This window comes from Carassius auratus, chromosome 8 (genome assembly GCF_003368295.1).
Source record: "Carassius auratus strain Wakin chromosome 8, ASM336829v1, whole genome shotgun sequence".
NCBI classification, from domain to species: Eukaryota; Metazoa; Chordata; class Actinopteri; order Cypriniformes; family Cyprinidae; genus Carassius; species Carassius auratus.
Window position 1 is genome coordinate 17,191,440 of NC_039250.1, and position 12,051 is coordinate 17,203,490.

Genomic DNA, 12,051 nt, shown 5'->3' on the forward strand with positions numbered 1-12,051 from the left:
ATTTGTATATACATATGCATAATATAATATGTAAATAACAACAGTATTAGTTTAATATTAATAAATATTAAATAATATTCAATATAAATAAATTAATAAATATTTTATTTTTGTGCCAATGTTGAATCATATCGTGTATAGACCGTAAATTCTGTCCGCCTGACTGCTTAGAAATGTAAAAAAAAAAAAAAAAACGGGCGTGTCTCCACATGATTCAAGTGGTCATTCATTTTAATATTTTCAATATAATATTTAAGGTTAAGTATAGGCAACAGTTTTTGAGATGCTTGCTTTAACAAGCATATAGTTTTGCAGACTAAGAGATGTGGTTTGTACTGAAAAGTGAAAAAAATTTTGATAAAGTGGAACGCTACAAGAAATATAATCATGATCTTGTACACACAATGGCAGTCCAAAGCCTTGCACTTTTGAGTCAGTCACGCTAGTCAAGAACCCTTGAATTGCAATGAAAGTCCCAGACAAGAGTTAACAAGATCTTGAGAGGCAGCAATGGCTGGTAGGAGAAATGCAGGACTGGTCAGGCCTGAGCTAGGAACAGTTCAAGTGCCCGAGTGCAGACCGGTTGCATGGTAACTGTTGGATGAAGAGCCGAAGAGCATACGATGATGTGTTACTGTAGGAGAAACGCTCCGCACAATGACACAAATGTGTGGAGTGGGCTCTCTGGTTTGCGTCGAGTGCCAGAAATCTCGAGTGGTGACTGGAGATGGCGACTGACTGCGAGTGGTGAGTTGGCAGCGGTACGGGAGGAAGGGTCCATCTGCACACATGCTGCCAAACAGAGGAAATGACAAACTAAATATGGTTCCAATAAAGTGTTAGAAATACCTCCTTCAGATGGACAAAGGTTGAGGCAAAACTTGTATGAGCATTGATGACAAAATCACTAATTAACACAGGATTGTATAAGACATTGCATTCAAGAGAATGCATAAATAATTGTATGTCAGCCAGAGGAGGTGAATGAATCAATGAATGAATGAGATTTGAAAATAGATGCTGCTTGTCCACGCAAAAGTCGCTGCCATTATGCTAGGATGTTTAAAGTAGTTGCTAGAGCATTTCTGAGTGGTTGCTAAGATGGTTTTGAATACATTTTCATTCAATGCAAGCCTAAAAGGTTTTATCTGGCTATTTTATTGTCTGTCCAAGCAAAATGGTCTAACCACTAAAGGTGCAAAACAAAAAATTCCAAAAGAAATAAATTTTTTGGATCAAAAAAATGCTATTTGAATGTCAATAGTGTAGCAATGCATGAAGCACAGATGTCAATGTCTTGCTATTGGTTAATGTTACCATACCGAAATCTTTTTCACACTAATATAAAACTCCTGATCACACAAATGTTGATAAAAAAAAGACGGCGTTTCTGTCGACCGATGTTATGCAACTAAAAGTTTTTTTTTCCTCTCACAATAAGTCATGACAATGGATTTTAGCAGGGTTATGTAGCATTATATTTAATCGATGGAGACGTATGCGTGTATCTTTACAGAAGTAATGTGAAGAGGTGATTCTGTGACACTTCTAAGACATGCCGCGGTGCGGCTGGTATACAGAGCAATGACTAGAGTGGCCGCGATCAGCTATGGTAGCCATGTTGGAGCTGTAATGCAGTGTAAATAAGGAGTTATAAAAACATTTATGGCAAGGGAAGCCCCTTATACTTGTGATCGGATGAACGTATGAAATGTTTCTTGAAGGTTATAGTACGTTAAAGTATTTTACGTTTTTATGTACATCATTTGACCTAAAAATTGCAAAAATCCCATATATATAAATATATATATGGGAGTTTGCAAAATAGACACGTTTCCATTTAAATGAGTTTAAATTTGCACAATTTGAAGGGTAGTGGAAACACAGCTAATGACACTTTTCCAAAACTTTCTCTCTCTCTGTTCTTCTCTGGTGGAATGAGCTGCCAACCTCAAACTGAACTACTGAGATCATCAGATCTTTCAAGAAGCAGCTGAGGACACCTTTTCTACCAACACTTAACTACCCTAAAAACCCTTAAAACCAATGCACTTACCTCTTCTTTCTCTTCTTTGCATTTCTCCTCTGCTCTAGCTTTATTCCTAATGTACTGTAGCTTTCTAATGAACGTGGCATTGTATACTGTGAATATTGTTTGCTCTATGACAAATTGTCACTTGTGTCACTTCTAATTTTATAAATGTAAATGAGTTTGGAGTTCATAAAGTGGACATAAACAGGAAATACAGTATTAAGGTACTGAATATGAAGCACTTCCATTGTGATAAAAACAACAACAACAATAGAACCAAAACTTTAGTCAGATCTAATTGACATTTTCCAAGAAATATAATCATATACTCAAATTGCAGCAGAAGTCTAATTTAAGTAAAACTACATTACCTGAAATCATTTTCAATAACTAATAAAGCTGTTCTATTATTCTGCCAACACAGAAAAAGGTTTATACATCGCTAAAAACAAAAGCAGCGATACCTATACAGGAATAACTGCGTTAAATTACACACTGAAGTTCATTATAGGTGAACAACAGATAATGAGTTTTTTTTTTTTTTGCTTTTTAATGCACTTCCATTTTTAGTTTCTCATAAAAACTAAGAGAGATGTAATTTTTTTTTGACATCCCATGAGTCAAAACCAGAGTAGCATGGAAACCAAAACGTGTTCTCTGACATGAGTTTTGATAGAAGAGTGAAAATGAAAAACAACTTTTGCTCTCCTATCGTGTTTGCATGCAATACACAAAAGACATTACGTTTGCTTGTACGGGGGAGTAACAAGCCAAATCAGGGTTGTAATTTAATTTCTAAAAAAAGGAATTACAGGGCAGATTTCTAAATAAGGTGTTGGAGTGAGAGGGGAATTGTTCATTTGTGTGGCACCTGCTTCAGTCTGAAGCCCAGGAGTATTCCAGGACAGATAATTCCACACATTCACACGGGATGTTATTATAACTTCGGTGAGGTTAGAGGAAGTCACCACAGCAATTACTCACCTCCCACCAGCCTCATTAAACCTCTGACCAACCACGGCTCCTCATCATACACACAGCGCAACGAGACGGCCAATCAGGGAGCAGACAGGCGGCATGCCACCACCCACACAGTGACAGGGTACTGAGAGGTTGTCTGTCTGAGCACCTGAAATACATTTGTTTATTCACAATGTGTCGCCTGGCCAGACGGGGAGGAGGCTCGTCTCTTCTCTGCGAGATGGAGAGGAGGGCAGGGCTGAACTAGCGCTGAAGACGGCCTCGCTTTCAGGGACTGTGATCATATGCTGCTTTTAGTTAATGTAACCGTTTGGTGATTCAGGGGGAAAACGCCTGCTGAATGATGGAGTGTTGCTTTTTGTAGCCGTAGGATCATCCTTAGTGCTATTTTATAGATATATCCTGTCACGAAACCAGAGTAAAAAGGTACAATTAAAGGGATAGTCCACCAAAAAAAAAAGACAATTCAGTTATCATTTACACACCGATGTGACATTTGAAAGTTGATGCCTTTTTTTCTTACGTGCAGCACAAAGAGAGATATCAGGTAGAACGTCCAAGCTGCTCTTTTCCACACAATGAAAATGAATGGGGACTGGGGTTTCAAATATGACCGGAAAAGGATTTTAAAAAAATAGTCCTTTGTGCTCAAATAAATTAGAAATAATTTAACAATTTCAGGAGGAGAACGCCCATCTAATCTTCCAATTAATAAAAAAACAGAATCTTACCTTCCTGTTGTTAGTTCTTTCAGCATCCCTTCTCCTCCCCTATATATATATATATATATATATATATATATATATATATATATATATATATATATATATATATATATATATATATATATATATATATACACACTGTACAGTAAAGACCAAAAGTTTGGACACGCCTTCTCATTCAAAGAGTTTTCTTTATTTTCATGACTATGAAAATTGTAGATTCACACTGAAGGCATCAAAACTATGAATTAACACATGTGGAATTATATATGGAATTATATTCATAACAAAAAAGTGTGAAACAACTGAAAATATGTCATATTCTAGGTTCTTCAAAGTAGCCACCTTTTACTTTGATCACTGCTTTGCACACTCTTGGCATTCTCTTGATGAGCTTCAAGAGGTAGTCACCTGAAATGGTCTTCCAACAGTCTTGAAGGAGTTCCCTGAGAGATGCTTAGCACTTGTTGGCCCTTTTACCTTAAGTCTGCGGTCCAGCTTACCCCTAAACCATCTGGATTGGGTTCAGGTCCGGTGACTGTGGAGGCCAGGTCATCTGGCGCAGCACCCCATCACTCTCCTTCTTGCTCAAATAGCCCTTGATGCCTTCAGTGTGACTCTACAATTTTCATAGTCATGAAAACTCTTTGAATGAGAAGGTGTGTCCAAACTTTTGGTCTTTACTGTGTGTGTGTGTGTATATATATATATATATATATATATATATATATATATATATATATATATATATATATATATATATATATATATATATACACATACATATATATATATTAGGGGTGTAACGGTTCACAAAATTCACGGTTCGGTTCGATACGATACACTGATGTCACGGTTCGGTTCGGTTCGGTTCGGTTCGATACGTTTTAGATACAGCAAAATGTAAAAACATCTCAACTTTTCAGAATGCCGCAAGCGCACCGCGGGTCATGTGACAAGAACCAACCAATCAGCTTCATCCTTTCCCGTAACAAGGTTGAGAGCTCAGCCAAGATGAAGGAACAGCTGATCATAGTTGTATATGGATTGCAATTTTGAAATAAATTTAGTAGCAGAGCTACTGCAAGCGATTTTTAGAGCTGCAAATCCATTTATCCTTCGCTGAAATTTCCGCGTCTCATGGAGAGAGCACGTCATTGTTGCTTAGCAAAGACAGACGCCTCATGAGCGCTTCTGCCCGAGCGCTTTGGAAAGGAGGAGAAAGACGTGCTTAGCGTTTTCCACGCGTTTTTAGGAGCGATATGTGAACGGCCCCTAAGGCGCTCGCTCACTCAGCACGCGCTGAAGGCTCGTTGCAAAATGTCTAATGCAGTGGTTCCCAACCTTTTTCAACTCGCGGCCCACACAACCAAACACATATGTTTGCGCGGCCCACTTCAAAAAAATTAACTGACCCCGCTATTGTTGGGTTAATAACTTAGTACTCAGAAGCTAGATTTTAAACTATATTTATTGAATAAACTAGGGCTGTGCGATATGGACAAAAAAAAAAAAAAAACTATCGCGATTTTTTTGATCAATTTTGCAATTGTGCTTTTACAGTCATAAATGCATTCAGGATTAATTTGAAACATATTTCCAAAAGAAAACCAATCAGAGCTTTATCAAAAAGTTGTAACATCTCTAGAACAGACATAAGTCAAAATTATCACTATAGTGAAGATGTAAAAAAATGTATAGACTTGTGGCAAAAAAAAAAAAAAAATCCTGTATACAGGGACATTTTTTTCTTTTTTGCCATGCATTGTTCATAGAGCTCATTAATTGTAGCGGTGCCTCAGGTGTTTGCAGTTTGTATACAGTATGTGTATGCGGTCAGCAGTGAGAGCGCATAAATATAACGCGAAAGCACATTAAAATAATGCACGAGTGCGAATCTCTCTGTTCGCAGCAGATTTCCTTTGCTCTGTCACAAAACCGGTCGTGCTTGCTCAGATACACGCTGCTTTGCGAGGAGAGAGTGTGCACACTTAAAACGTGTCTCCTCTCACTTAAACTGCATCCTGTTCACTTCACTCTATGCTCATGTGTTAGACTTGAATTATTTTCGCACGTTTTATTTCTAGCCTTTTACCGCAGTGAGAACGCTCTAATCCGTCAACATTGGCTCAGAAAAAAGGCGCATCACAGACAGTGTGTGAACCTGGAGTTAGGCATATGCGCACGCTCAAATCGTGATTTTAGGACGTTTTCTTTTAATCGCACAGCCCTAGAATGGACTGGAAATGAACAGAAAATAATTGGCGGCCCACCTGCAATACCACCGCGGCCCACTAGGGGGCCGTGGACCACAGGTTGAAAACCACTGGTCTAATGCATTTAACAGACCAGAAATATAAGATCCTAAAATAACCAACAGGTCTGGTGTTTGGGTTGGATTCCCTGTAAGCTATAGTGTCTAAATGCTGCAGGGATAGTTTGCTGCGTGCATGTTTCTCCTTTTTTTCGTCTTTTCCCAGATAGTACTGACGCATATATCCCAGATATTCCCGCTGGTGTTTTTTTTTTTTTTTTTTTTTTTTGTATTCCCGCTGGTGTACCCTGTCATGTTGCAGATGCGACATACCGTTGTTTTTTTATCCACCACTCTCTTGCCATCACCATTATAGCTTAAAGGGAATCCAAAGTGCACCCAAACACCAGACCTGTTGGTTATTGGGGGATCTTCTCATTTCTAGTCTGTTAAACGCATTGGCTATTTTGCAACGAGCCTTCAGCGCGTACTGAGTGAGCGAGCGCCTGCTGAGTAGCCTAACATAAACATATAAGATGGTGTTTTTTTCTTCTTCGGGAGTGTCAGGGGCGTTGCCTGTTACGTTGTTTGGGTTATTGGGCTACCTTGTTGAACGCATATCATTATATTTCTATCTCTCTCTCTTTTTTTTTTTTTTCCAAATATAATTAATTACTCCAACGAACCGTTCGGTATACATAATGCGTACCACGTACCGAACCGAAAGCGTCGTACCGAACGGTTCAATACGAATACGCGTATCGTTACACCCCTAATATATATATCTTCCAGTACAACCAGGTGTAAAAATAGTCATAGTAGGCCTGTTGCACTCCTATTTCCTGTCTGAAGTTCCCTTGTCTGAATGAGAACTGATGCACAATCAAACTTGAATTTCAAGAAAGGAAATTCATTCTTACAAACTTAATTTTTTGTAACTTGTGTATGTGACATCAGTCATTTTTCATATATTTCTGAGATGTAGTTACAAACTTTATTGGAATCATTGAGCTCCCCTGTGAACCAATAGGAAGACAGCAAGAAAAAACTGAGAAAGAAAGTGCAAGAAAAAAATAGCCTGTGAGATTAAGAAAGGATGAAAGAATATTGACTTAATATTGAGCAATTAAAGTGTGTCTCATCCCCGGTTGTTTAAACACGGCGTCCCCATGCACAGCCTGATGAATCTGCCTCTAGATCCCGCCGGAGCGGAGCGCTGATGACTAACATGATATTTTTACTCAGTAATTATGTAACTCATCGGAAACGCAGCACAAGTGTGAAGCACATGGAAGGTGCAGATACGGTCCACGCGATCCAGGAATTGTTTGCCCACCAAAGTGTTTCTGACACCTTTTGCTTTGCACATTATGTCCAGGATTGTCCATGCCAAAGCGCTGCTTTAAGCAACCTTTATTTTAAGGCTTTGTTCTTGGTAATATTCAGATTAAATACATTGACTTGCATGAACAGGCTTGAAGATTCATTATATCAAAGAAGAACGTTCATGAAGTCAAAGAAGTTATAACAAGTCTGTAAAACATCAAATTAGGAGGAGACAGCATCTGCGTTTCAAAGACGTTTTTGGGAGATTTTTTGTTACCTTAATGTCAACAAGTAACCAGTGTCTCCAGTAAGAGCGAGAAGGTTTCTGACGACTAGGAGCATCAGGATCCACCATTAAAAGAGTGTATTTCTTCTCCTAGAAAGAAAGAAAGAAAGAAAGAAAGGGGTTTATCTTAAAAAAATGTGAAAAACATGAATACATGAATAATTATAGAGTTAAGCATCATTATATAAAAATATAATATAATATAATATAATATCAGTTTAGAAACATCACTTACTTTAACTATCCCTGAAAACCCAGCGTTTTTATTAAGTGACGTACGGAAGAAAACTTTAATTAGTTACTGATATTCTCAGAACACCTTCGATTCTCACACATTCACCAAATCACAATCTGTCTGCGAAGTTTACTTTACTTTCTCTCCCTCTCTTCTTTTTTTTTATGAAAAACACTTCTCCATAAACAACCTGGCACATATTTTGGGTGCTACACATTAACAATGACTGACCAACTTAATTGCTCCAACTACTCATCTTCGCAAGTCCCCTTAAAGTTGAAGAACTGGGAGAGCAGATTGAATTATTGCGTGAGCACATTTGTCATCCCTGGTGCCGAGCCCAAAATCTGCCAGACCATATGATAGCGTTATTATTATACGCCTCTCTCAAGAAAACAGTGCTGTCAATCACGATTGTTGCCATGCAACAATAGCCCCTCCCCACAACATCAAGACTGAGACGGAGACAAAAGTGAAACACTGTAGAAATTAAACCCATATGGCATATACAAGAAAATAAAATTAATGAAAAAAAAAGAAAAGAAAAAAAGATTAAATTACAATGAAATAACCAAAAATAAGGGTCCATTATAAAGCATTTAATTATCAATTATAATACAAATTAAACATATTAAAATAAAGTCTTAAATTAAACAGTCATTTTTAAATGATTTTTTATCCAGGAAACCAGTTTTCTGATTTCTTCTGTATCTTCAAGACAATTTATAATAAACTAATCATGCAAGCCTAGGCTTAAGCAACTAAAGCATGCAAGTAAAAATCCCTGATATTCTAAGGTCTCTAGAGCCTAAATCCTCTGCTCACCTGACACAAAGCAATAAGCTCAAACAACCGTAAGCCTAATAATCGGATGATGTTTAAGTTTAAGTGATAGCAGCTCCAGGCGATATTCAAAGAGGCAGAACAATGCTGCCTCCTCCACGAGCTGTCACTGTAAACCCTGACTGGATCTCACTGATCTGACCCCCGTGGACAGACTAAATACCCTCCTCAGACCTGTTGCCGAAAATGTGATTTTTAGCCAAACGGCCATGATGAAGGGCTGATGAAACCTTTGGAAGTTAATAAATAATTAGTAATACTTGCTAAACCAGCATTTAAATAAATGTTGCACAACATTCCCCTTTAATTGTACCGTCATTGGGGGCTCGTCCGGGATATGGAACATAATAATTATACACAGTACACAAACTTATATTTTTATATAACTTTTATTTTGGATGCTATTAATCATGATCAATCACTCGACAGCACTAGAAAAAACACAAAACAGTACAGCTTACACTTAACACTTAGACAGACTATGCACAAATCTATTTTGACATCAGTTGACATATAAATTGCAATATTTGAGACACACACACACACACACACACACAGTGCATTCTGAAGTTATTCAGATCCCCTTCAAAAAATTTTTTTTCAGTTTTGTGAGGTTGCAGCCTGATACTACAATTGTTTAAATGAATGTTTTTCACGTTAATCTAATTTTAGAAATGTCTGTAAACTTATTAAGAAAATACTGAAATATCACATTTACATAAGTATTCAGTACTTAGTTCAAGCACTTTTGGCAACGATTACAGCCTTGAGTATTTTTGGGTATAATGCAACAAGCTTTGTACACCCGGATTGGTGGATTTTCTTCCACTCTTCTATGCAAATACTCCCAAGCTCCATCAGGTTGTATGGGGATCATCGATGGACAGCCAAATTTTGGTTCTTCAGAGAAGTTTGATAGGGTTCAAGTCTAGTCTCTGGATGGGTCACTCTTGGACATTCACAGAGTTGTCCCTAAGCCACTCCTTTGCTGCCTTGGCTGTGTGCTTAGGGTCATGTTGTCATGTTAGAAGGTGTACATTCGGCCCAGTCTGAGGTCCTGAGTAACAGGTTTTCATTGAGGATATCTCTGTACTTTGCTCCATTAAGCTTTCTGTCAACCCTGACCAGTCACCCAGTCCCTGCCGCTGAAAACAGCCCCACAGCATGAGGCTGCTACGAGCACACTTTACTTTTGGGATGATACAGTACTCTGCAGGTGATGAGCAGAGCTGGTTCCTTCCAACATGATTATTGGAATTGAGGTTCATCAGACCAGATAATCTTATTTCTCAGAGCCGTAGGGTAATTTAGATGTTGTTTTATAAATTCCAAGTGTGTATTTATTTGTCTTCACTGAGGAGAGGATTGAGTTTGGCCACACCAACATACAAGCCCAGATCAGTGGAGTGTTGCAGTGATGTTTGTCCTTCTGTAGGTTTTTTCCATCTGCATATATGATCATAGAGCTCAACTAGAGTGACCATCAGGTTCTTGGTCACCAGTCTAGACAAGGCCATTGTTCATCAATTGATCAGTTTGGCTGGATGACCAGCTCTTGGAAGAGTCCTGGTTTTGCCAAAGGAACATAACAAAATTGAAAAAAAGTGTAGGGGACTGAAGACTGAATGCACTGTGTGTGTGTGTGTATAATATTATATATATATATATATATATATATATATATATATATATGCATGTGTCATTCAAATATTGCAATTTATATGTTGACTGATATGTTGAAAGATTGGAGATCTGTGATTGGCTAAAATGCTCGGAGATCTAACAAAACTTACATTTTTAAATATGCATTTAAAAGCAGGCATGTATCAGCAGATAACGGAAGTACCAATACCTTTGACAACACTACTATATTCTATATATTTACATTTTTCACTGACATAAGAGTGTGCTATATTATACAGTACATACCGTTTAATGAATTATTGTATGTATGTGTAATATTTACTTGCAAAAACAGTTTGATACTTGCATATTACATATGCGTGTGTGTACTTTTATTTATAGGGTTGCACACTTGTCCGCTAAACGTTCATTGTAAAGTGCATTTTAGTGTCAAATGTCTTTAATTGCTTTTTACTAATTGCCTGACAAGTTGTAATTATATTCCATGGTAAATGACAGCATGCCACCGATACTGTTAATAGGGCTAATGTTGTATTTAAATGCAAGAATATTCCTTTAATAATTTGTCTAGAGTACTTCAATGTACATTCTTTTTTTTCTGTACATGCTTTGTGTACAGTTTCAAAACTTTCACGATGGTGAATAGATCCAAACTGTTATTCGTTACTCTGGTCTCAACAATCATATTATTGTAACATCAATACACTACTGACATTAGGACCTATTTTCAGTGTTTCCCCTAATAAATGTGGAGAAAGCACATGCATTATGTGGGTGTGTGTCGCTGGGGTAGAGAATATATGTGTGCATGTGTATAATTAATGTGCATTTAGACAGATGGAGGAAGCAAATGCAGATGAAAGAGAGGACAGGGAGGGAAGGTGTGAAGAGATGGAGTCTTCCTCCCACCACCTGGGACAGGGTATGGTCTAGGTGTACTCAAAAACAACATCATATCTTACTATTTTTGGATTTAAATCGTTTTCATTTGTCTTTCATTATCAAGTTCTTATCATTGGTGGGCATCATACTTGTTTAAGATGCACTTAAGTCATGTAGGGACCAGAATGTCCTAGTGATCAAGCAGAATACAATAACACACACTCCACAGCAACATATTTACACTCCCTGAAAAAAGATTCCAGAAAGACAGAGGCTCAAAATCACGTATTCACGTCACTTTGATTGTCATTTCCTTTTAGAGATTTCACAATAGCATGTTTTATACTGTATCTTATGCTATAACGCAATTATTTTAAATTATGCTCTGCTGGAGCCATGGCCTAGCTGTTAACATGCTTCAGATTTTAAGGACCAACAGTGTCCCTAGAGGGAAAAATGGTTTATAATGCTGGTTAACCAACAATGGAAATAAGTCCCCTGGTGCGTTTCAGTATTTGGACGGTGTCTTGGGCTTTTTCTTTTAGTTATGTTCGGTTGCATAATAAACTGCACCTGGGAATTCATACATTTTGGACTCCTGTAGCCTCTAAGGGCTGGTTCACAGTTTTTTGCTTTGAAAAACACAAGACACAGTAAAGGAATAGGGAATAAATGCACAGCCTTGAAATGCATATTTAAAAGTTTAACTTATTTGCTTTAAGAATGCTGTGCCATGCACAAGATGCGAGTGTAATGGTCAAACACGTCCATCTGGCAAAATTACGTTGAAAAACAATTGAAAATCAACACAGTAGTATGGAAATACAGTATATCAGTGATCTC

At 37.7% G+C, this 12,051-nt stretch overlaps 1 protein-coding gene across 1 annotated transcript in view; it reads right to left on the bottom strand.

Annotated features, from left to right (window-relative positions):
* The window catches only part of pebp4 (phosphatidylethanolamine binding protein 4), a 104,444-nt gene that overhangs the window by 50,769 nt on the left and 41,624 nt on the right, over positions 1–12,051 (bottom strand). Inside the window, 1 exon segment of the mRNA XM_026269954.1 lies at positions 7,596–7,694. Coding sequence (XP_026125739.1) covers positions 7,596–7,694 — 99 coding nt within the window.